Source organism: Oncorhynchus nerka, linkage group LG24 (assembly GCF_034236695.1).
Source record: "Oncorhynchus nerka isolate Pitt River linkage group LG24, Oner_Uvic_2.0, whole genome shotgun sequence".
Lineage (NCBI taxonomy): Eukaryota > Metazoa > Chordata > Actinopteri > Salmoniformes > Salmonidae > Oncorhynchus > Oncorhynchus nerka.
Window position 1 is genome coordinate 71,158,612 of NC_088419.1, and position 27,273 is coordinate 71,185,884.

The 27,273-nt window shown below is 42.8% G+C and overlaps 1 protein-coding gene across 5 annotated transcripts in view; it reads right to left on the reverse strand.

Moving 5' to 3' along the window:
* The window catches only part of LOC115107423 (vascular endothelial growth factor receptor 2-like), a 47,122-nt gene that overhangs the window by 13,330 nt on the left and 6,519 nt on the right, over positions 1–27,273 (reverse strand). For 2 of the 5 annotated variants that reach the window (XM_065009122.1, XM_065009123.1), the window contains 5 exons: positions 24,572–24,695; positions 24,375–24,481; positions 23,622–23,932; positions 23,315–23,459; positions 20,863–21,268 (listed from right to left, as the gene is read on the reverse strand). In XM_065009122.1, coding sequence (XP_064865194.1) covers positions 24,419–24,481; positions 24,572–24,695 — 187 coding nt within the window. In that variant the 3' untranslated portion in view covers positions 20,863–21,268; positions 23,315–23,459; positions 23,622–23,932; positions 24,375–24,418. Of the gene's footprint in view, positions 1–20,862; positions 21,269–23,314; positions 23,460–23,621; positions 23,933–24,374; positions 24,482–24,571; positions 24,696–25,388 lie in introns of those variants that run through there. The other 3 variants (XR_003860200.2, XM_065009125.1, XM_065009124.1) reach the window with 3 other exon arrangements.

Here is a 27,273-nt window from a genome sequence, read left to right on the forward strand (position 1 = left end):
TCCAGATCCGCCAGTCGGCCGGGATCCGCCAGTCGGCCAGGATCCGCCAGTCAGCCGAAACCACCAGCCAGCCAGGATCTGGTAGATCCATCAACCTGCCTGAGCTTCCTCTCACTCCTGAGCTTCCTCTCACTCCCGAGCTTCCTCTCACTCCCTAGCTTCCCCTCACTCCCGAGCTTCCCCTCACTCCCGAGCTTCCCCTCACTCCCGAGCTACCCCTCAGTCCAGTGGGGCCCGTTGTTAGGTTTCCTAGGCCAAGGTTAGCGGCGAGGGTCGCCACTCAAGGGACGCTAAGGAGGTGGACTAAGACAACTATGGAGTGGGGTCCAGCGCCAGAGCCGCCACCGCAGACAGATGCCCACCCAGACCCTCCCCTATAGGTTTAGGTTGTGCGTTCGGAGTCCGCACCTTGGGGGGGGGGGGGGTTCTGTCACGGTCTGACCATCGTTCGTATGTGTTTTCCTTGTTTTAGTGTTGGTCAGGACGTGAGCTGGGTGGGCATTCTATGTTGTGTCTGGTTTGTCTATTTCTATGTTTGGCCTGATATGGTTCTCAATCAGAGGCAGGTGTTAGTCATTGTCTCTGATTGGGAACCATATTTAGGTAGCCTGTTTTGTGTTGGGTTTTGTGGGTGATTGTCCTTAGTGTCTTGATGTCCTTATTCTGTGTTAGTTTACACTAGTATAGGCTGTTTCGGTTTTCGTTACGTTTATTGTTTTGTAGTGTTTGTATTTAGATTCGTGTTACGTTTGTTCATTAAACATGGATCGCAATCTACACGCTGCATTTTGGTCCGACTCTCCTTCACCACATGAGAACCGTTACAGGAACTGTAGTTGTTTATGATGATTAATTGTCGCTGGGTGAGTACATTTGACAATGTGCTCTCCCGTCCATTGGACATTTTGTCTGCAGGAACTAGCTATTTTTCACTCGGTCCACTCGTCTACGTGCCGATGTATTTGTGGCATGATGTAAACAGTACGAATGTGTGTCACTACCAAAGTCTAATAGTTTAAATGACTGTTTTGTATTGTCTGGAAACTCACTTGTAGAATTAGCTTGCAGTAGGTCACTTAAAAAAGAGAAGCCGTGCATTCTTTCATGATGGTTTTTCCCAAATAGTAAACAAACATGCCCCATTCAGTAGGTTCAGGGTTAAAGGGCAGGATAATCCATGGTTTTCTTCTGAGCTGTCTTGTATTATTCACGACTGTAATCTAGCCTGGGCTAAAGCAAGGAAATCATGTTCTGATGCTGATTGTCTTATTTTTAGGCAGTTACGAAACAAGTGTTCTTTTCTTCTCAGGAAGACCAAGTCTGAATATTTTATGTCTGTTACCACTGATAACCTGAATGACCCTTGCAAGTTTTGGAAGACTATTAAGTCTATGTCTGGTAACAGTAATGTTAAGGAATTACCGTCATGTGTTTTGAAGGACTCTGTTGCTATATATGACAACTGAAATGCTGAATTGTTTCAATGAGCACTTTGTATCATCTGGTAGGCTGTAACTTTGAGCTTTTTGCCATTCTCAGTGCAGGTGGTACATAAAGCACTGAAATCCTTAGATCAGAGAAATCCTGCAGGTCCTGATCTTTTGGATCCCTGCTTTTTAAATCTGGCAGCTGATTTCATAGCTGAACCACTTACATCTCTGTTCAATCTAACCCAGGAATGTAATGAAATTCCAAAGATCTAGAAATCAGCATTTGTCCTAACACTTTTAAAAGGGGGAGATCCAACTCTTTTAAATAATTATAGGCCAATCTCAAAGCTGTCACCCCTGGTGAAAATACTGGAAACCCTTGTAAGTGAACAGCTAAAAGAGTTTTTATTTACTAACTCCATTTTATCAATGTACCAATCGGGCTTCAGGAAGAAGCATAGCACAATTACAGCAGCCATGAAAGTTTTAAATGATATCACTGAAGCCATTGACAAAAAAGAGCACTGTGTCTCACTTTTTATTGATCCCTCTAAGGCTTTTGATACAGTTGATCATGCTATACTAAGGCAGAGATTGTCGAGTGTAGGTCTTTCGGAGCATGCAGTTGCATGGTTTGCTAACTATCTGTCTGATAGAACTCAGTGCACTCAATTTGATGGGCTTACATCTGTTAAATTGTCTGTCTTGAATGGTGTGCCCCAAGGCTCTGTATTTGGTCTTCTCTTATTCACTATTTATAGAAATTATTTAGACAACCATGTCCAAAATGCACAACTTCATTTTCATGCTGATGATACTGTTATATACTGTTGTGCCTCGTCTCTTACAAAAGCTTTCCAGAACATGCAAACTGCTTTTTATACTGTTCAACATACCTTGTGTCAACAGAAGCTTATCCTCAATACTGACAAAACTAAACTAATGGTGTTTTCTAATGCAAGAAATAGACCTCTGAACCTTTCACCTAATACTACCTGTCAGGGCAAGGAGACTGAGGTTGTAACCTCATATAAATATCTTGGAATTTTAATTGATGACGGCCACTCTTTTAAATTGCATATTCAACTTACAAAACAATTGAAGCTGAAATTGGGATTTTATTTTCAGAATAAGGCCTGTTTTCTTTTGAAGCTACATTTATGCCTTTACTAGACTATGGGGATATTTTATATATGAATGCTTCCGCTCAGTGTTTGCGATCAATTGACACTTTACCATGGCACTTTGAGATTTATTTTAAATTGCAAAACCCTTACGCACCACTGCATTTGTATACCAGGGATGGCTGGCCTTCTCTAGTCACTCGTAGGCTCAGTCACTGGTATACTTTTATTTACAAAGCCATTTGGGGTTTACTACCTTCTTATTTGGGCATTTTTATTGTTCAGAAATGTGGTGGGTACTCTCTTCATTCGTTGGACTTTATCCTGCTAACTGTTCCAAATGTCCGAACTGAATTTGGTAAAAGGGCTTTTATGTACTCTGCGCCATCATCTTGGAACACCTTACAAAATACTTTTAAACTGGAAGAACTTGTCCCGATAGATGTTTTTAAATCACTGATGAAGGATTTTGAGGCTGATTCCCTGACCTGTCAATGTTTTTAATTTGCTGTTTTTTTTATTTTGTTATACTCTTGTGAATTCAATGGTTTTTACTAGATTACTTGTAGTTTTTCACGTTGTCTGTCTGTAATTTTTTGTAATGTCTTGGTGCTGCCTATCTTGGCCAGGGCGCTCTTGAAAAAGAGATTTTAATCTCAATGAGCCCTTCCTGGTTAAATAAAAAAATATGAAAATAACCTTTGTGCCTGTGTGAGCACACACACACACACACACACACACACACACACACACACATCCAACAGTTTGTTATCATACCCTACCTACTGTACATCTCTCTCAACCCAGTGTCAACCAAACATCCTGTTTGTCCATAATCTTAAGTGTAGGGATACCATGCTTCCTTCCCTCACAACCTACAGGATCATGTTAACACCAGCTAGACAAACACGCTCACGCGTTAACTTTACTGTAGCTTTCCCTATTCACACAGTAGTTTGAATAGCAGGTTAATCTCATGGGGACTTTGCCCAGGAACAATACCGATAAGACAAGTTCCATTATAATCTTGTTTTAGGTCTCAGGGGACAGGTTTTCCTAATCTCTCTGTGGAGAATTGTGTTGAAACAGCAAGTGTGGTGATGGTTTCTGAGATGAGCATTGGACTTGGTGAGGGGTGTCAGGTGTTCAGGCTAGTTTTGTTTGGTTGTGTGTGGTGGCATTGGTACCAATGTGGTCTGTGTACTATAGGGGTTTATGTGGGTTTTCTCCACTATGGTGTCCCTATGACTGGAGACAAAGCAGAGAAATCCCAGTGACAGAGCAGAGAAAACACTGGGATGTCTGCAGCAGTGCTGGGAGGGAAAATTACTTCCACGTCTCTGGTGAAAGTCCTGTTAAGCTGAGACGGTCGACTTCCTGTACAGCTGAGCCTCTTCAGCTACAACACACTCACTGGTGAATCATTCACCGAAAGACACACGCCGGAACACACACATGAAAAACTCTCTCTCATATCCACATATACACAAACACATAGATACTGGCAGAGGACAGGACACCTGTGTTTTACCTTGGTATTCTATTTGTCATTTGTTTTTCCGGAAGGAAGAGACCAACCCAATGTTACGACGAGGCAGAAAAAACATCCTGAAGTTATCCAAATAAAGATCCCTGACCTGCCCCCCTCTCTGCCCCGGCCCCCTCCGCCTTCCCCTGTTTTCAATCTCAAACAGTTTAATAATGACATCATTAGACATTTTGTGAATGGAGAGTGCCTCGTCATTCAGTCTTATCAGCCACAGCAGATTTCACCCCCGTCCGTAGGCCGAGGAGACACAATAACAGTGAGACAACACATCCTGTCCGCCTCAATGCATAATGGTTAATTGTGCAGTTAAATATTGTTTTGAATACAGTATAATTGCTTTGGCATTATTCAATCCATTCCCTGATAACAGCTGGTGATAGCAGTATTCGGTTCACAGAATGCAGCTTGGCTGGACATTCATTGTAGGGCATCATTCATATAGGTGTTTGTGTTCACACTATTATTGTGCTGTCTAACAGGACTAGTTGGGATACCTGGTCACACTGTTGGGGGAAAGCAGATACATGCCAGGTACCCAAAATCAGTCCAAATGGCCCCTGTACAGTAATTATGATCAGGGAAAATTTGAGGGGCTCTTGGCTATATTGATTTTCAGTGCATAGTTTGATGAACAAGAGCCTTGTATCACAATTATCCACACATTATTGCTAAAGTAAACTCTATACCAGAATCAACAAAATCTCAGGTGAACAATTTCAAATTATCAATTTTTACCGATACTTTTCAAACTCATTTCACTGCTGCTTGTGGAAAAGCTCACATATAAAGATATGGTTTCCTTGTGTTTTTTTTGTCTGTGGTAAAATCACATTGCTTCCAAATGTTGTGATTTGTGTATGTTTTCCATATTTCCTGAATGTCTCCTTGAAGTACTGTAATACGGGTCTTGTTCATTGTGATGTCCCGGTCAACTATGCTTTTCATTGGATGAAATCTGTATGTAAACTTCTGACCCACTGGAATTGTGATTAAGTGAGTTATCAGTGAAATAATCTGTCTCAACAATTGTTGGAAAAATTACTTGTGTCATGCACAAAGTAGATGTCCTAACCGACTTGCCAAAACTATAGTTTGTTAACAAGAACTTTGTGGAGTGGTTGAGAAACAAGTTTTGATGTTTCCAACCTACGTGTATCTAAACTTCCGACTTCAACTAAATTGACTGTGCCTTTAAACAGCTTGGAAAATGCCAGAAAAGGATGTCATGGCTTTAGAAGCTTCTGAAATGCTATTTGACATTATTTGAGTCAACTGGAGGTGTACCTGTGGATGTATTTCAAGGCCTACCTTCAAACTCAGTGCATCTTTGCTTGACATCATGAAAATCAAAAGAAATCAGCCAAGACTTCAGAAAAAACATTGTAGACCTCCACAAGTCTGGTTCATCCTTGGGAGCAATTTACAAATGCCTGAAGGTACCACGTTCATCTGTACAAACAATAGTACGCAAGTATAAACATCATGGGACCACGCAGCCGTCATACCGCTCAGGAAGGAGACGCGTTCTGTCTCCTAGAGATGAACGTACTTTGGTGCGAAAAGTGAAAATCAATCCCAGAACAACAGCAAAGGACCTTGTGAAGATGCTGGAGGAAAGAGGTACAAAATGATATATATCCACAGTCAAAATGAGTCCTATATCGACATAACCTGAAAGGCCGCTCAGCAAGGAAGAAGCCATTGCTCCAAAACCACCATAAAAAAGCCAGACTATGGTTTGTAACTGCACATGGGGACAAAGATCATACTTTTTGGAGAAATGTCCTCTGGTCTGATGAAACCAAAATAGAACTGTTTGGCCATAATGACAATCGTTATGTTTGGAGGAAAAAGGGGGTGACTTGCAAGTCGAAGAACACCATCCCAACCGTGAAGCACGGGCGTGGCAGCCTCAAGTTTTGGGGTGCTTTGCTGCAGGAGGGACTGGTGCACTTCATAAAATAGATAGCAAAATCAAGGTATTGGAGTGTCCATCACAAAGCCCTGACCTCAATCCTAAAGAAAATTTGTGAGCAGAACTGAAAAAGCGTGTGCGAGTAAGGAGGCCTAATAACCTGACCCAGTTCCACCAGCTCTGTCAGGAGGAATGGGCCAAAATTCACCCAACTTATTGTTGGAAGGATGTGGAAGGCTACCCGAAACGTTTGACCCAAGTTAAACAATTTAAAGGCAATGCTAGCAAATACCAATTGAGTGTATGTAAACTTCTGACCCAATGGGAATGTGATGAAAGAAATAAAAGCTGAAATAAATAATTCTATCTACTATTATTCTGACATTTCACATTCTTAAAATAAAGTGGTTATCCTGACTGACCTAAGACAGGGAATTTTTACTCTGATTAAATGTCAGGAATTGTGAAAAACTGAGTTTAAATGTATTTGGCTAAGGTGTAAGTAGATTTCTGACATCAACTGTATATTCCAGTATAGTAATATCTGTGAACTAGTGATCCATCTCAATGACCAACTAATACCAGCTGGGGCCAAAATCTGGGTCAATATCTGCATCCATTTTATAAACCATACTCTCTCCTTTGCATAAAAAAAGCAGAATAGTGGCACCAGCATTCTCTATTCCTTGTATGGGAATATAGGACATCTTGATATGATTTCCTATTGTAATACATACTCCATTGTTATGTGACCTGTTTTAACTTCTTCGGGATAGGGGGCAGTATTCGGAAGTTTGGATGAAAGAGGTGCCCAGGAGTAAACTGCCTGTTACTCAGGCCCAGAAGCAAGGATATGCATATAATGTATAGTATTGGATAGACAACCCTCTAACGTTTACAAAACTGTGAGAAAAATATCTGTGAGTATAACAGAACTGATATGGCAGGCGAAACCCCGAGGACAACCCATCCAGAATTGTTTTTTTCAGCTCACCACTGATTACAATGGCTGGCAATGGGAATATGAAAGGAATACCTCCCAGAATGCAGTTCCAAGGGCTTCCACTAGATGTCAACAGTCTTTAGAAAGAGTTTCAGGCTTGTTATTTTGAAAAATTAGCTAGGATTTGTAGTTTTTGTAAGTGGCTCCCATGTTGGCTATAGTGTTTTCCGGTGAGGGCGGGCACTTCGTTATTTATCTCCGGTAATGATTTCCGGTATTCTCCGTCTTAAACTTGATCATTTATTTACATGATATGGTACCTGAGGATTGATTACAAACGTTGTTTGACTTGTTTGGAAGAAGTTTATTGGTAACTTACGGGATTCATTTGCATGCATTTTGAACGAGGGAAACCGGTGGATTACTGAGTCAAGTGCGCCAACTAAGCTGACTTTTTTGGGATATAAAAAAGGACTTTATCGAACAAAATAACCATTTGTTATGATGCTGGGAGCCTTGTGATTGCAACCAGATGAAGATCTTCAAAGGTAAGTGATTTATTTTATCGCTATTTCTGACTTTCGTTATGCCTCTGCTTGGTTGGAAAATGTATGTAATGCTTTTGTGTGCGGGGCGCTGTCCTCAAATAATCGCATGCTATGCTTTTGCCGTAAAGCCTTTTTGAAATCTGACAAGGCGGCTGGATTAACAAGAAGTTAAGCTTTTAAATGATGTATGACACTTGTATTTTCATGAATGTTTAATATTGTCATTTGAATTTCGCTCTCTGCAATTTCACTGGATGTTGTCGAGGCCGGGCACTAGCGACATGCCTATCCCAATTAAACAAATGACCAAACTGATAATCTGTATGGATCTAGTGATTGGCTGGTGATTGGCTCTTAAAGTAGGTGGGGCAGGGTAAAGAAGCCCATGCATGCCGTTGAAACTTATTCCACTTATTCCATTGTCCTATTGCATCACCCAACTTCTGTTGAGCTTCAATTGGTGGACAGCCTAACATTTTCCTGCAAAATGTCTTGATAAACTTGGGAATTCATTTTTCCATCGATGATAACAAGCTGTCCAGGCCATGAGGCAGCAAAGCAGCCCCAAACCATGATGTTCCCTCCACCATACATTACAGTTGGGATGAGGTTTTGATGTTGGTGAGCTGTGCCTTTTTTACTACACACATAGTGTTGTGTGTTCCTTCTAAACAACTCAACTGAAGTTTCATCTGTCCACAGAATATTTTGCCAGTAGCGCTGTAGAACATCCAGCTGCACGTTTGAAAACTTCAGACGTGCAGCAATGTTTTTCTTGGACAGCAGTGGCTTCTTCTGTGGTGTCCCCCATGAACACCATTCTTGTTTAATGTTTTATGTATCGTAGACTCATCAGGCTAACATGGCTGGCTCATCTACTCCACTATCACAAGGAACAGTCAGAGGTGGAGACGGCTGTGGAGTCATTATCCGGGCGACACTTGTGGAAGGGTGGGTAGGCTCTGCACACAGAGCTAACTGGAGCTCGGCAGCATTATCTCCTGGGCTTGGCGGTGGCCTTGCCAGTTTGATGATGCTGCTCATCGCTCTCATTCTCCTTTTCCTTTGTTTGAGTACTTTCGAGCTGGCTAAATATTCTAAGGCTAATAACACTAATGCCTTTTACAGATGGGCAAGAGTGAAGCAGCTTCAACGGAAAACTTGACCTCGCCCTTATAAATCAAAATAAACATTACAGGTGAAGGCACATCATGTTATTCACTTAGCCTACCACAGAGATGAGAAGCGTTTTTTCCTGCTTTTTATGGAAACCCAAAGGATTCATCATACCTAACCGCCCAGTGGCTTTCCGTAGCCCCTCTACACACACCGCGGCGAGCCCTATCCATTGTGGTGACAGAGTACTGCGGACATACAGGGGTAGCGGCAGGTAGCCTAGCGGTTGGGCCAGTTATCAAAAGGTCATTGGTTTGAATGACCTAGTTGACTAGGTGAGAAATCTGCTTGAGCAAAGGAAGTAAAACCTAATTGCTCTTCTGCTAGCCTGTCATACATTTTGTATTGCTATTTTTATTTAGGGTTCAAAAATGAAAACTGAAGGGGCTAAAGTTTGATCTGGGAGGGCCCCTGGTGGAGCAGGGCCCGATAGGGATCAGTCAGCAGGGGACACTTTACAAAATCAAATCCAATTTTATTTGTCACATACACATGGTTAGCAGATGTTAATGCGAGTGTAGCGAAATGCTTGTGCTTCTAATTCCGACAATGCAGTAATATCCAACGAGTAATCTAACCTAACACTTTCACAACAATTACATTATACATACAAGTGTAAAGGAATGAATAAGAATATGTACATAAAAAAAACATATGAATGAGTTATGGTATTGTAACGGGATTCTTCCTGGGAAGGAGAGGCGGACCAAAATGCAGCGTGGTTATAATTCATGGTTCTATACATGAATAAACTACAAAACAAGAAACGTGAAAACCCAAAACAGGTCTGTGTGGTACAAACACTGACACAGGAAACAACCATCCACAAAACCCAACACAAAACAGGCTACCTAAATATGGCTCCCAATCAGAGACAATGACTAACACCTGCCTCTGATTGAGAACCATATCAGGCCCAAACACAGAAACAGACAAACAAGACATCCAACATAGAATGCCCACTCAGATCACACCCTGACCAAACAAAACATAGAAACATACAAAGCAAACTATGGTCAGAGTGTGACAGGTATAGAATGGCATAGGCAAGATGCAGTGGCTGGTATAGAGTACAGTATATACATGTGAGATGAGTAATGTAGGATATGTAAACATATAAAAATGGCAAGATGCAGTAGATGGTATAGAGTACCGAATATACATATGAGATGAGTAATGTAGGGTATGTAAACATTATATGAAGTGGCATTGCTTAAAGTGGCTAGTGATACATTTTTCCATTATTAAAGTGCCTGGAGTTGGTGCTGTAGGTGTCATGGAGGGCAGGTAGTTTGCCCCCGGTGATGCGTTGTGCAGACCTCACTACCCTCTGGAGAGCCTTACGGTTGTGGGCGGAGCAGTTGCCGTACCAGGCGGTTATACAACCCGGCAGAATGCTCTCGATTGTGCATCTGTAAAAGTTTGTGAGTGTTTTTGGTGACAAGCCGAATTTCTTCAGCCTCCTGAGGTTGAAGAGGCGCTGCTGCGCCTTCTTCACCACGCTGTCTGTGTGGTTGGACCATTTCAGTTTGTCTGTGATGTGTACACCGAGGAACTTAAAACTTTCTACCCTCTCCACTACTGTCCCATCGATGTGGATAGGGTGGTGCTCCCTCTGCTGTTTCCTGAAGTCCACGATTATCTCCTTTGTTTTGTTGACATTGAGTGTGAGGTTATTTTCCTGACACCACACTCCGAGGGCCCTCACCTCCTCCCTGTAGGCCGTCTCGTCATTGTTGGTAATCAAGCCTACCACTGTAGTGTCGTCTGCAAACTTGATGCAGACGATTGAGATTAATGCAGGATGTGTAAAGTCTCCATCACACATCTGACTGACTGGAAGTTGACTGACACTGAGAGAGAGTTCTTCTGCCAAAGCGTTGCTGACACCTGTCAGATATTACAACGCCTGGATAGTTATTTTACTTCCCTGTTAGAGCACATTGAAGGAAGTTCTATTACTTTGTTAGAATAGCCTGGTCTGTATCAGAGTGAGAGGGTGAGGAAGGAGCAATACAGGTCTACAAAGAAGCAGTGGACATGACCCAAGATCGATGATGCCCCCTAAGGGTATATTTCAGTAATTTGCATACTCTGCTATTGTAGAATGTCTGGTTGAGAAAGAGATTAATACAGTGCCTCTTAACCTGACAAGCAAAGATTAGAGTGCAATTAATGAACAGTAATTATCTACAGCAAGGTCTCATCGAACTGACAGCCACCAGGATCAAACCAAAACCCAAACCAAACCAAATTCTTCTGAAATATCATGACACCAGTTAGTTATTATTATTTAATTATTTATAATTTTTTTGTTTAATAACATTTAAAAAAATAAAATAATATATAATACATTTGGGGTAGATCAGCTTAAATATAGCAGATAGATTGTGGCGTCTATAAACGTAATTTAATTTCCAATCCCCCAAAGCAAATTTGAGAACACTGCCACCTAAATTCTATCAGCATATTGATTGAACGATACGTAGGGCTAATACTCACGACCACTGCTACTTTAACTTCCACGATACATACAAAGCCCTCCCCCGGACTCCCTTCGGCAAATCCGACCACGACACCATCTTGCTCGTCCCGGCTTATAGGCAGAAACTCAAACAGGATGTACCAGTGACGTGAACCATTCAACGCTGGTCTGACCAATCGGAAGCCACGCTTCAAGAGTTTTGATCACGCGTACAGGTCACAACATTAACCTATACGCTGACTCGGTGAGTGCATTTACAAATAAGTGCATTGGAGACATTGTACCCACTGAGTATTAAATCCTAACCTAACCAGAAACCGTGGATGGATGACAGCATTCGCGCAAAACTGAAAGCGTGATCCACCACATTTAACTGTGGAAAGAGGTCTGGAAATATGGCTGAATATAAACAGTGCAGTTATTCCCTCCGCATGGCAATCAAAGAAGCAAAATGACTGTACCTGGACAAGGTGTTGTCGCAATTCAATGGCTCAGACACGAGACGTATGTGGCAGGGTCTACAGGAAATCATGGACTACAAAAACAAAAACCTGGAAGTCACTGACACTGATGTCATGCTTCCAGACAAACTAAACACCTTCTTTGCCCACTTTGAGGATAATACAGTGCCACCGTCGCGGCTCGCTAACGAAGACTGCGTCATCCCCACTCTCCTTCTCAGTGGCTGACGTACGTAAAACATTTAAACTTGTTAACCCTCAAGGCTGCTGGCCCAGACGGCATCCCTAGCCACATCCTCAGAGTATGCGCAGACCAGCTGGTGTGTTTACGGACAGATTTAATTGCTCCCTATCCCAGTCTGTTGTCCCCATATGCTTCAAGATGGCTACCATTGTTCCTGTACCCAAGAAGGCAAAGATAACTGAACTAAATGACTACCGCCCGTAGCGCTCACTTCTGTCATCATGAATTGCTTTGAGAGGCTAGTCAAGGATCATATCACCGCCACCCTAGACCCACTTCAGTTTGCATACCACCCCAACAGGTCCACAGATCATGCAATCGCCATCACACTGCACACTTCCCTATCCCATCTGGACAAAAATAATACCCATTTAAAAATGGTGTTCATTGACTACAGCTCAGCATTCAACACCATAGTGCCCTCCAAGCTCATCATCAAGCTGGAGGCCTGGGTCTCAACCCCGCCCTCTGCAACTGGGTACTGGACTTTCTGACGGGCCGCCCCTAGGTGGTGAAGGTAGGAAACAACATCTCTACTTCACTGACCCTCAACACTGGGGCGCCACAAGGGTGTGTGCTCAGCCCTCTCCTGTACTCCCTGTTCACCCACGACTGTGTGGCCATGCACGCCTCCAACTCAATCATCAAGTTTGCAGATGACACAACAGTAGTGGGCTTGATCACCAATAACGGCGAGACAGCCTACAGGGATGAGGTGAGGGCACCACAGGGATGAGGTGTGGTGTCAGGAAAGCAACCTCTCACTCAATGTCAACAAAACAAAGGAGATGATCGTGGAGTTCAGGAAACAGCAGAGGGAGCACCACCCTATCCACATCGAAGGGACAGCAGTGGAGAAGGTGGAAAGTTAAGTTCCTGGGCGTACACATCACAGACAAACTGAAAATGGTCCACCCACACAAAAGCGCCTCTTCAACCTCAGAAGGCTGTAGAAATTGGGATTGTCACCCAAAACCTTGACAAACTTTTACAGATTCACAATCGAGAGCATCCTGTTGGGCTGTATCACAGCCTGGTACAGCAACTGCACCGCCCTCAACCGCAAGGCTCTCCAGAGGGTGATGCGGTCTGCAGAACACATCAACGGGGGCAAACTACAGTCTGCCCAACGCATCACTGGGGGCACACTGCCTGCCCTCCATGACACCTACAGCACCCGATGTCACAGGAAGGCCAAAAAGATCATCAATGACAACAACCACCTGAGCCACTGCCTGTTCACACTGCTATCATTCAGAAGGGGAGGTCTGTACAGGTGCATCAAAGCTGGGACCGAAAGATTGAGAAACAGCTTCTATCTCAAGGCCATCAGACTGCTAAACAGCCATTACTAACTCAGAGAGGCTGCTGCATACATTGAGACCCAATCACTGCACACTTTAATAAATGGATCACGAGCCACTTTAAACAATGCCACTTTAAATAATGTTACATATCTTACATTACTCATATCACATGTATATAGGGTATTTTATACCATCTACTGCACCTTGCCTATGCCGCTCGGGCATCGCTCATCCATATACTTATGTACATATTCTCATTCACCCCTTAAGATTTGTGTGCATTAGGTAGTTGTTGGGAATTGTTAGATATTACTGCACTGTCAGAACTAGAAGCATTTCGCTACACTCGCATTAATATCTGCTAACCATGTGTATGTGACCAATAACATTTGATATGATTTATATAAGCACTTTGTAAATACAGTGCATTCGGACAGTATTCAGACCCTTGACGTTTTCCACATTTTGTTACATTACAGCCTCATTCTAAAATGTATCTACACACAATACCCCATACTAACAGAGAAAAAAACTGTTTTTCAGAAATGTATAAAAAAAAAACTATAGAAATACCTTATTTAAATAAGTATTCAGACCCTTTGCTATGAGACTCGAAATGGAGCTGAGGTGCATCCTGTTTCCATTGATAATCCTTGAAATGTTTCTACAACTTGATTGGAGTCCACCTGTGGTAAATTCAATTGATTGGACATGATTTGTAAAGGCACACACCTGTCTATATAAGGTCCCACAGTTGACAGTGTATGTCAGAGCAAAATCAAAGCCATGACGTCGCTGGAATTGTCCATAGAGCAGGATTGTGTTGAGGCACAGATCTGGGGAATGGTACCGAAACATTTATGCAGCATTTAAGATCCCCAAGAACACAGTGGCCTCCATAATTCTTAAATGGAAGAAGTTTGTAACCGCGAAGACTCTCCCTAGAGCAGCCACCCATCCAAACTGAGCAAACGGAGTAGAAGGACCTTAGTCAGGGAGGTGACCAAGAACCCAATGGTCACTCTGCCAGAGCTCCAGAGTTCCCCTGTGGAGATGGGAGATCCTTCCAGAAGGACAACCATCTCTGCAGCACTCCACAAATCAGGCCTTTATGGTAGAGTGGCTATACGGAATCCACTCCTCAGTAAAAGGCACATGACAGCCCGCTTGGAGTTTGCCAAAAGGCACCTAAAGGACTCTCAGACCATGAGAAACAAGATTTTCTGGTCTGATGAAACCAAGATTGAACTCTTTGGACTGAATGCCAAGCATCACGTCTGGAGGAAACCTGGCACCATCCCTACAGTGAAGCATGGTGGTGGGAGCATCATGCTGTGGTGATATTTTTCCGCAGCAGGGACTAGGAGACTAGTCTAGATTGAGGCAAGGATGAAGGGAGCAAAGTTCTGGGTTCAAAGGTTACCTTTCCAACAGGACAACAACAGGACAACGACCCTAAGAACACAGCCAAGACAACGCAGGAAGGTTTCTGAATGTCCTTTAGTGGCCCAGCCAGAGCCCGGACTTGAACAGCAGGTAGCTTAGTGGTTAGAGCATTGGACTAGTAACTGAAAGGTTGCAAGATTGAATCCCCGAGCTGACAAGGTAAAAATATGTTGTTCTGCCCCTGAGCAAGGCAGTTAACCTAATGTTCCAAGGCCATCATTGAAAATAAGAATTTGTTCTTTGCTGACTTGCCTAGTTAAATAAAAGGCACAGTGACTCTCACTATCCAACCTGTCAGAGCTTGAGAGGATCTACAGAGAAGAATGGGAGAAGCTCCCTAAATACAGGTGTGCCAACCTTGTAATGTCATACCGAATTTTGCGCTCTGCAATTTCACCGGATGTTGTCGTTGGTGTCCCGCTAGAGGTTCATGGCCCTAAGAGGATAATAACTAATGTTCAAAATTGTGCCCTCTCAAACAATCACATGGTATTCTTTCACAGCATAATCAGCTACACTGCGGGAGTCCCTGCCAAAGCTTGATTAGCTTCCGGGGGGCCTCTCACCCAGAGAACGGGGCAGAAAAAAAATCTTCCTCACTTCTCCCACAACCCCCTCCAGACTAGCACATATCGCCTGCTGTTGTTGCCACATGGTAGTAGCCCAAGTCAGAGCCCTCCCGAACATCAGCGTGTTGAGGTAGGCCATCTTTGAGCAATCCGAGGGGAAGAAGGAGGGCTTAAGTTCGAAGACGAGGGCACACTGAGCTAGGAACATCCGACAGGTGCTCGGCTCTGCATTGAAGAGAGCCGAGGAGGAAAGTGGTGCTCCCGAGAAGATGGAGTGACTGATGTGATGGCACTGCTAGCAGCTGAGTCACAGAGGAGCTGTGGGGTTACCCCCATGGTAGGCAGCCTCCCAGACAACCCGTGGAATTGCTCCAGCACACTGTCCAACACCCAGTCATGGCGTTCAGCCAACATTTGGAACCCCTCCACAAGGTGACGAAGCAATTCCTCGTGCTTACTGATGGTGGCTCCCTGGGTGATGGCGTTGCGCAGGTCTGCTGGGTCAGTCATGGCCAGTTCGTACTATCAAGAATCAAGGTAAGACCCAGATGCAGACACGTCGAATTGACAATGGTTTAATTTTCCAACAGGGGCAGGCAATAGACAGGTCAAAGCAGGCAGGGGTCAGTAAACTAGAGGTGGGGCGTGGGGCAACGGTACCGGACAGCAGGCAGGCTCAGGGTAGGCAAAAGGTCAACAATCCAGAGGTGGGGCAAAGGCACAGGTCGGCAGGAAGGCTCGGGGGCAGGCAGAGTGGTCAGGCAGGCGGGTTCAGAGTCAAGATTGGCAAGGGTCAAAACCCGGAGGGCGAGAAAAACAGAGACTGGGAAAAGCAGGAGCTGAGAACAAAAATGTTGGTTGACTTGACAAACAAAGCAAACTGGCAACAGACAAACAGAACACCGGTACAAATACAAGGGATAAATGGGGAAGATGGGCGACATCTGGAGTGGGGTGGAGACAATCACAAAGACAGGTGAAAAAGATCATGGCGTGACACAGACCCCTTGACCCTTTCACATTTGGTTATGTTACAGTCTTATTCTCAAATGAAATGTTTTTTTCCTCATCAATCTAAACACAATGCCTCGTGGAGTTCTGTCGCAAACCTAACACCTCTCATCACCCCGAGAATACCATCCCCACAGTGAAGCATGGTGGTGGCAGCATCATGCTATGGGGATGTTTTTCATCGGCAGGGACTGGGAAACTGGTCAGAATTGAAGGAATGATGGATGGTGCTAAATACAGGGAAATTCTTGAGGGAAACCTGTTTCAGTCTTCCAGAGATTTGAGACTGGGACGGAGATTCACCTTCCAACAGGACAATGACCCTAATTATACTGACCTTAGAGAGCCTTTTTTATTCTCTATTTGGTTAGGTCGGGGTGTGACTTGGGTGGGCAAATCTGTTTCTATTTCTTTGTTGGTCTAGTATGGTTCCCAATCAGAGGCAGCTGTTTATCGTCATACTTAGGCAGCCCTTATTCCCACCTTAGATTGTGGGATCTTGTTTGTGTGTAGTTGCTTTCTGCACTGCATGTTCGTTTTTGTATTTTTTTTTAGTGTCATTTAAATAAAAGAAAAATCCATCGTTAAACGATCGTGAAACCATTGGCTAAATGTGCCAAGCTTATAGAGACATACCCCTAGAGACTTGCAGCTGTAATTGCTGCAAGAGGTGGCTCTACAAATATTGACTTTGGGGGGGTGAATAGTTATGCACGCTCAAGTTTTCCATTTTTTTGTCTTATTTCTTGTTTGTTCCACAATAAAAAATATTCAAAGTGGTAGGCATGTTGTGTAAATCAAATGATACAAACCCCCCAAAAATCCATTTTAATTTCAGGTTGTAAGGCAACAAAATAGGAAAAATGCCAAGGGGGGTGAATACTTTCGCAAGCCACTATATGTTTGGCTTATGGTTCTCTATGGCTCCAGTGAGATGTCCTGTTGGAGGATAGACAGACAGGTTGGAAGAAGTGCAATAACATGAACAATAGTCACCCACTGTATCCAGAGGGGGATGACCAATTGTCTTCCAGTGAGTCTTATATCCGGTCTTCTAGTCAAGTGTGTGTGTGTGTGTGTGTGTGTGTGTGTGTATGGGGTGTCAGGGTCTAGGCCTGTGTCTGTGTATATATGCCAAGGTATTTCCTGGTGGTGCAGAACTATGCCCAGGGCCTGTTTGTCATTTCAGAGGAAATTAAACAGAGATCTTGAAGCAGAGAAAGATGGGCTGTTAAATCTTATAATATATTTTTTTTTTGTGTGTGTCTGTGTCTCTTTACTCTCTTCACCAACAACAGTGGTGTAAAGTACTTAAGTAAAAAATACTACTTAATTAAGGAGTTTGGGGTATCTGTACTTTACTTGACTATTTATATTTTTGACAACTTTTACATTCCTAAAGAAAATATACTTTTTACTCCATACACTTTCCCTGACACCCAAAAGTACTCGTTACATTTTAAATTGTATTTATTTTATTTTTAAAATGTTTTATATCACCTTTATTTAACCAGGTAGGCAAGTTGAGAACAAGTTCTCATTTACAACTGCGACCTGGCCAGTTGTAAAGCAGTGTGACAAAAACAACAGAGTTACACATGGGATAAACAAACGTACAGTCAACACAATAGAAAAATCTGTGTACAGTGTGTGCAAATGAAGTAAGGAGGTAAGGCAATAAATAAGCCAATAGCGGCAAAGTAATTACAATTTAGCATATAACACTGGAAGTGATAGATGTGCAGATGAAGATGTGCATGTAGAAATACTGGTGTGCAAAAGAGCACAAAAACAAATATGGGGATGAGGTAGGTAGTTGGATGGGCTATTTACAGATTGGCTGTGTACAGCTGTAGCGATCGGTAAGCTGCTCTGACAGGTGATGCTTAAAGTGAGGGAGATAAGTCTCCAGCATCAGTGATTTTTGTAATTCGTTTCAGTCATTGGCAGCGGGACACCTCGACAACATCCGGTGAAATTGCAGAGCTCGAAATTCAAATTACAGTATTATAAATATTTAACTTTCATAAAATCACAAGTGTAATACATCAAAATAAAGCTTAACTTCTTATTAATCCAGCCGCTGTGTCAGATTTCAAAAAGGCTTTATGGCGAAAGCAAACCATGCGGTTATCTGAGGACAGCGCCCCACATACAAAACCATTGAAAACATATTTCAACCAGGCAAGTGTGACACGAAAGTCAGAAATAGCGATATAATAAAAGCCTTACCTTTGATGATCTTCTGTTGGCACTCCACAAGTTCCCAGTTACATCACAAATGGTCCTTTTGTTTGACAAAGTCCTTCTTTTTATCATAACTCAGTTTAGCCGGCGTGCTTCAGTAAATAATCCACCGGTTTCCCTCCATCAAAGTACATCCAAAATTAATCCCAAACACTAATAAACTTTTCAAACAAGTCAATCAACGTTTATAATCAAACCTTAGGTACCCTAATACGTAAATACATTTTCAAACTTAAGACGGAGAATCGTTATTGTCTTTACCGGAGAAAAATACCAAAGAATGCGCTCTTCCACGCGCTTGGAAACACTACAGCCAAAATGGGAACCACCTAGAAAAACTACAATTTCTGGCTAATTTTTCCAAAAACCAACCTGAAACTCTTTTCAAAGACTGTTGACATCTAGTGCAAGCCCTAGGAACTGCAATATGGGAGGACTTTGCCTTATAATAAAAGTGGTAGCCATTGAAAATAGAGGTAAGCTGAACATGTTTTGGGGGGGTTGGTTTGTCTGCCATATCCCTGCCTGTGCCATTAAACCCCTACAACTCATCCAGAACGCCGCAGCCCGTCTGGTGTTCAACCTTCCCAAGTTCTCTCACGTCACCCCGCTCCTCCGCTCTCTCCACTGGCTTCCAGTTGAAGCTCGCATCCGCTACAAGACCATGGTGCTTGCCTACGGAGCTGTGAGGGGAACGGCACCTCAGTACCTCCAGGCTCTGATCAGGCCCTACACCCAAACAAGGGCACTGCGTTCATCCACCTCTGGCCTGCTCGCCTCCCTACCACTGAGGAAGTACAGTTCCCGCTCAGCCCAGTCAAAACTGTTCGCTGCTCTGGCCCCCCAATGGTGGAACAAACTCCCTCACGACGCCAGGACAGCGGAGTCAATCACCACCTTCCGGAGACACCTGAAACCCCACCTCTTTAAGGAATACCTAGGATAGGATAAAGTAATCCTTCTCCCCCTCCCCCCTTAAAAGACCTAGATGCACTATTGTAAAGTGGCTGTTCCACTGGATGTCATAAGGTGAAAGCACCAATTTGTAAGTCGCTCTGGATAAGAGCGTCTGCTAAATGACTTAAATGTAAATGTAAATATCAGTTTTGTTATACACAGACATTATTTGAACAGTTTTAGAAACATTAGAGTGTTTTCTATCCACATCTACCAATTATATGCATATCCTAGCTTCTGGGCCTGAGTAACAGGCAATTTACTATGGGCATGCTTTTTATCAGGACGTCAAAATACTGCCCCCTATCTCAATGAAGTTAACACAATGTCCAAAGAAGGGCCAGAAGTATACAGAAGTGTCACCTGTGTAGTGGTGGATCAAAGAATCCCATGCAGTAAAGAGTGACATTGATATACACAGAGAAGAGAGTCAGCCCGAGTATTGAACTCTGTGGCACCCCCATAGAGACTGCCAGAGGTCCGGACAACAGGCCCTCCGATTTGACACACTGAACTCTGTCTGAGAAGTAGTTGGTGAACCAGACAAGGCAGTCACTAGAGAAACCAAGGCCGTTGAGTCCGCCTATAAGAATGCAGTGAGACAGAGTTGAAAGCCTTGGCCAGGCCGATGAAGACGGCTGCACAGTACTGTCTTTTATCGATGGCGGTTATGATATCGTTTAGGACCTTGTGTGGCTGAGGTGCACCCGTGACCAGCTCAGAAACTGGATTGCATAGCGGAAAAGGTACGGCAGGAATCGAAATGGTGGGTGATCTGTTTGTTAACTTGGCTTTCGAAGACATTAGAAAGGTAGGGCAGGATGGATATTGGTCTGTAACAGTTTGTGGCTAGAGTGTCTCCCCCTTTGAAGAGGGGGATGACCGCGCCAGCTAGCCAATCTGTAGAAATCTCAAACGACACGAAAGAGACGTTGAACAGACTAGTAATAGGGGTTGCAACAATGGTGGCAGATAATTTTAGGAAGAGAGGGTCCAGATTGTCTAGCCAAGCTGATTTGTAGGGATCCAGATTTTGCAGCTTTTTCAGAACATCAGCTGTCTGGATTTGGGTAAAGGAGAAGCTGGGGGGGCTTGGGCCAGTTGCTGCAGGGGGTGCAGAGCTGTCGGCCAGAGTTGGGGTAGTGTCGTGTTGTGTCTTTGGCTATGCCGGATTAAGTGAAATTACATGCATTCCTATAAAATAATTTCTGTAATTAATATTACCTGATTAAGCTAACCAGGTTAATGTAATTAACTAGAAAGTCGGGGCACCACAAAATAATGTTTATAGAGCTGTTATCTTCTGAATAAACTCTTAAAGACCTGGTAATATTTTACATCAGTAGCAATCATTATTTAATCCTCACCTGATTTAGTCTCATCTGAAAGTTGTAAATTCTTCACAAACCCTGGTTAACAAGTTGAATCAGCAATAAAACATTTGGTTTAATTATTTATTTACTAAATACCTAACTAATCACACAGAATTACATAAAGGAATTAATCATACATGGATTACAAATTGTCATAAAGAAAACGGCCCTGGTGGACGGAACAGCTACGATGGCTGGTTACACAAAGAGAGGGGGTTGGGCTTGAATGAAAGAGCAGGAAGACTGAGTAACAAAGGGAGAAGCTATGCTACCGTAAATACAGAATCTTATGCATTCTAAATTACCGGCCATTTGGAAAAGGAAAATGCAATAAATATTTAGTCGGAGCTGCGCTTCAATAGGTTGGTTGTAGATGGAAGGCCGTGTTGCCCAACAGAGATCTTCCTTGTCCTTTGAAGAGTGTCTCTGGTGGTATACTGGATGAGTTGTAGTATCGTTGTTGTGTGGTAGAAGGTATCACTTCTGGAATGAATAAGAGTGCAAAATTCATACCAAGTTGCCATGCTTTTAAGCTCATGCTATATTCTGGCTGGTATAGTCGAAACTCATCCTTCCGGGGTGTAGGTCGTCACCTTCATATTGAAAATCGATGTGAATGTCGTTAGATGCTTGCTGAGGTTGGCGTAGTTCTGTAGGTGATCTTTGTCCTTTCAACGTGGGTACCTCAAGTCCACACATCCTTGGAACAGCTTACTATCTGAATCATTTTAACATAGGACTGTCTCCCTAATGTTCTCGGAACAGAAAGTTACATTTTAGGAGGAGAGAGAAGGGCGTGTTTCATAGCTTATAACCAATGTCTGTTCACATGGGCAGAGCCACTGAGTTGAGCATTGTTTACTCTATGACAAACCGTTCTCTCATTAAGAAGCTAAATTACATTTAATCTTTTCACAAATAGTTTCATATTTAAACATTTAAATTGCACAACAATTCCATGTGAATCTGATAACTACAATGTGTAGACTTTCCAAGATACAGTTTGTCATCCGTAATACTGTCTCAGACACCAACTAATCTGGAATCTCATTAATTTAGTACCAACGCATATTTTCAGCTGGTTGGATTACCGAAAAGTGCCCCCCCCCATGTGTGCATGCATGTGTCTGTGCCTACGTTTGTGTTGCTTCACAGTCTTGCTTAGCAGGACAGGAAATGGTCCAATGCACACACTTATCAAGAGAACATCCCTGGTCATTCCTAATGACTCTGATCTGGCAGACTCACTAAACATAAATGCTTTGTTTGTAAATTATGTCAGAATGTGCCCCTGGCTATCTGTAAAAAAATATATTAAAAAATTAAAGGATTGTGCCGTCTGGTTTGCTTAATATAAGGAATCTTTATTATTCATTTACTTACGTATATTTAAGACCAAATACTTATACTTTTTCTCAAGTAGTATTTTACTGGATGACTTTCACTTCATTTTCTATTAAGGTATCTTTACTTTTACTCAAGTATGACTATTGGGTACTTTTTAAGCCACTGACCAACAAACACATTTGCATCGACACATTTGCAGCTTTTCTTTTAGTATTTTACCAAACTATAGACATTACCGGAATTCTGACATAATCACAGACCGACAGACACACACGGGTTCACAGACACGCATGCATGCATGTACACTATAAAATGCACACCAGTTCCTCACAGGACCAGAGTAAGGCATGTACAGTAGATGTGTGTTTTCCATTAAAACAGCAGAGGTACAGAGGCATCTATAGTCAATGAGTGGAACTGCATACAGTTGCCTGAAACCCATAAAACGGACCTACTAGATCCTGCAGAATTACGGCTCAGAGTTCCGACTAACGGACGGATGAGAGTTTTGATGCTGTATATTTACTCCACAGTAGTTTGTGTGGAAGTGGAAAACGAGCTCTTAAGCTGCAAAACATTTCCTCCGGTATGCTATAATTAAACAGAGTGCGGTTGTTGATTGAGTACAAATATTCATTCAAGAACACTTACACACTCCTAGGGAAGCACCTCTATCCTCTTTAACAGATCCACGGTCATCAGCAGCTCTGACTGCTGTGGTAGTGCGAATGCACGGTTACAGGAGTGTGTGTGCAATTACATGCTCCGAGACATCCTCAAGGTTATGCAGCGATTCTGTTCTTTGAACTCATCTTAATGGTGGGTTGCAATAAATAGTCAGAACATTCTCAGCTTTACTTCTTGGCACATTGTGGGTCAGAGGTAAAATAAACCTCAGATAATAGTAAAGATGCCCACTCCCAACAAACCACTTTATTTTAATGTGAAATGTCAGAATAATAGTAGAGAGAATGATTTCATATTTTATTTCTTTCATCACATTCCCAGTGGGTCAGAAGTTTACATAAACAATTAGTATTTGGTAGCATTGCCTTTAAATTGTTTAACTTGGCTCAAACGTTTCAGGTAGCCTTCCACAAGCTTCCCACAATAAGTTGGGTGAATTTTGACCCCTTCCTCCTGACAGAAGTGGTATTATTAAGCATTGGGTTACCCCCTTACCTGAGCCCTCCACCAATTTTTGGTTGTGTTTGGTCCACGTCACTGTCGGGGTGGGTGTCCCGGTCAGCTCACATATTAGCATGGTCGTGGCACCGACATTCACTCTGGTCTGTCAAATTGTTCAGGATCCTCACTGCCTCGAGAGCTACAAAAACAAGTAGAAAATACTAAAGATTCTCCCAAACACTAGACTAGATCTGGAAATATGTGGTGCCCATGAAATAACTTTGGTTAAGGACCTGTTAGAGTGGTCCAAGTAATTGTGGAGGATTTGATTGATAAATATGGTCCAGGTACAGATCCGTACCTCTGAGGGTGAGGTGTCGGTGGAGGCAGGTCCTCTCCCCAGTCTTGATGTTCTCCACCTGGCAGGCGTATACCCCCTGATCCCCCCCGAGACACGGTTAGGGGCAGCTCCAGTGTGACGTTGGTGCCCTGCAGGCCAGACAGGACAGCCTGGGATAGGGGCCTCTGGGACAGGAACAGTGCCTGACAGCGCTGCATGGCTGGGACCTGCTCTCGGTCAGACACATTCCCCACACGGAACCAGGCTAGCTTTCCATAGATCAGCCGGTCTGCCTTACATCTCAGAATAACCTGGTCCTGCTCAATGGGCTACTGGGACAGAGACACACTCAGCTAAACACCAACTGTAGAGTCAATAATCACATGCACAAGCACACACACAATCATGAGGTGTTCTAATGCACGATCAGGCACATGCATAGATAGAGGTCTAAGGGTTCTGAGCACCTGCCCTTTTGCCCTCCTTTGAGAAAAGTGCACCTTCAGATTAGAGGCATTTTTTATTATTACATTTTTAATTCACTTTTAGTATGTTCTCTCTGGTTATTTAAATGAATTGCCCATCAAACTAGCTCATTTAGATTGTTCCAAAAGCATAGCTAGCCATCTTGATGAGTGTGAGTTTGCAGAAAATAAAGGCCTATGCTAATATATATGCATAAATGTGGGTACAGGACTATTTGATTATTGGGGGGGGGCGTCACTTTGAGCACCTGCCCCTCCAAAAGAACAGAAGACACAAAAGGAAGCTTACATGTCAAATGGAAAAGGATGATTCTTGAATCTTGTCTCGCTTTGTTAGAAGTCAGGCATCTGTAGAGGGCGTGGATCTTGGCTTTCTGGATCTTTAGAGAACACAGTCTGCAGATAAACATGAGCTATACTGTTATTTTAATGATTCATTGATATCACAAATGACTGAGATCACTTAGAGGAAGGAATGGTGTTGACCTTGTGAAAGTGATCTGTGTTCACGCTAATTCCATCGATAGGATTCTTCTGCCCTGTGTTATTCCTGATGTCCCTCCATTTGATACAGCCCTCCAGCTTGACCCCAGAGTTCACCACTCCTGACCTGCAGGACAAAACCAAGATCACTTAACTGACACACTGCTATAATCAGACACAGAAGATCCATATAAGCACATCCCTGTACATAAACATTCACACACAAATGTAAAAAGATGACAAGGATCTTTATAAATACATGTACAATATGTAGGTCGCTGGTCTATTGGTCCCTTTTCTCAGATTATTATTTCAGGAGAGTTATGTCATTTATTTACAGACTGGAGTGGGTAGGAACGTCAACAAACACATACCACTACAGTAGAGACCAGAACGCAAACAAAGGAGCAGGAGAAAAGAGTAGCATAGAAATTGACAGAGAGAAAGAGCTGAACATGTAAATGATCTGTAAAACGGGGAGCCAGAGATGATTGTTGTGATGGTGGTAGGGATGATGGAGGAAGAAGCCTTTAGACAGTATTGCACTAGGAACAGGAAACCCTGACCAGGACTGACAAAGTGCTTGGATGTGCAGGCTGAAGATAAGGCCTTACTGATGGTATGTGCTGTGGACTGGACCATACACTGCAACCACTATCAACAATCCTCACGTTACTGCATACCTGAGGGGCCCATTTACTAATCACAACCCATTCTTAAACTCCAGCTCTACCCAATCACAATCTTCCCAAGATACTCAGTTATTTTGAATACAAGGCTAAGCCACACAGAGTACTGGGATCATATGGAAAACACATACATCATACAAACACTCCCGAGTGGTGCAGCGGTCTAAAGCACTGAATCTCAGTGCTAGAGGCACCACTACAGATCCTGGTTCGATTCCAGGCTGTATCACAACCAGCCGTGATTGGGAGTCCCATGGGCGGCGCACAATTGGCTCAGCGTCGTCTGGGTTAGGGTTTGGCTGGGGTAGGCAGTCATTGTAAATAAGAATTTGTTCTTAACTGACTTTCCTGGTAAAATAAAGGTAAGTCAAATAAAAAACAAAGATAAGCTTGGTCTTCATGTATTTCTCAGTCTAACTCACCCTGGTGTTAAACTATGCATGCAACTTATTGTGAGAAGTATGAATCATATCCACTTAACTGGTGCAGGTCAGAGGGCACATTCATTGTCTCTGTTAAAACTTCTTATGGCTTGAATTCCGCTAACGGGATCGATATAACAGCCAGTGAAAGTGCAGGGCGCCAAATTCAAACAGAAATCTCATAATTACAATTCCTCAAACATAGAAGTATTTTACACCATTTTAAAGATAAACTTGTTAATCCCACCACAGTGTGCGATTTCAAAAAGGCTTTACGACGAAAGCACACCGAACGATTATGTTAGGCCTGCACCTAGTCAGAGAAAAACAGCAATTTTTCCAGCCAAAGAGAGGAGTCAAAAAGCAGAAAGAGATAAATGAATCACTAACCTTTGATGATCTTCATCAGATGACACTCATAGGACTTCATGTTACACAATACATGTTTTGTTCGATAAAGTTCATATTTATATACAAAAATCGGAGAATACATTGGCGAGTTACGTTCAGTAGTTCCAAATCATCCGGTGATTTTGCAGAGAGCCACATCAATTTACAGAAATACTCATAACATTGATAAAAGATACAACTATTATGCATGGAATTATAGATACACTTCTCCTTAATCCAACCGCTGTGTCAGATTTAAAATAAGCTTTACCGAAAAAGCACACCATGCAATAATCTGAGTACAGCGCTCGGACAACAAATCAAGCCATACAGATATCCGCCTGGTTGTGGAATCAACAGAAATCAGCATTATAAATATTCACTTACCTTTGATGTTCTTCATCAGAATGCACACCCAGGAATCCCAGTTCCACAATAAATGTTTGATTTGTTCGATATAAAGTCTTTATGTCCAAATACCTCCTTTTTGTTTGCGCGTTTAGCTCAGTAATCCAAATGCTCAATGCGCGATCGCTTAGTTCAGACGAAAAATCCCAAAAGTTATTACAGTTCGTAGAAACATGTCAAACGATGTTATCATAAATCTTCAATAATGTTCCAACCGGAGAATTCCTTTGTCTTCAGAAATGCAATGGCACTCAAGCAACCTCTCACGTGAACTCCGGTGGTCAGCTCATGCCACTCTGCCAGACCTCTGACTCATTCCCTCCTCCTTCACAGTAGATGCATCAAACAAGGTTCTAAAGACTGTTGACATCTAGTGGAAGCCTTGGGAAGTGCAAGTTGACCCCATCAACACGGTATATTCAATAGTCAAAGAGTTGAAAAACTACAAACCTCAGATTTCCCACTTCCTGGTTGGATTTTTTCTCAGGTTTTTGCCTGCCATATGAGTTCTGTTACACTCACAGACATCATTCAAACAGTTTTAAAACTTCAGAGTGTTTTCTGTCCAATAGTATTATATCTAATACTATGCATATATTAGCAACTGGGCCTGAGTAGTAGGCAGTTTACTCTGGGCACCCGATTCATCCAAGCTACTCAATACTGCCCCCAGCCAAAACAAGTTCATGTTTTGATCAACATCTAGAATGCTGTTTTTCCTCCACAGAATCAAAAACCTGTTGACAATGACTGAGGAGCATCATAGTGAGGTTACGCACACGTGCACACACAGAAT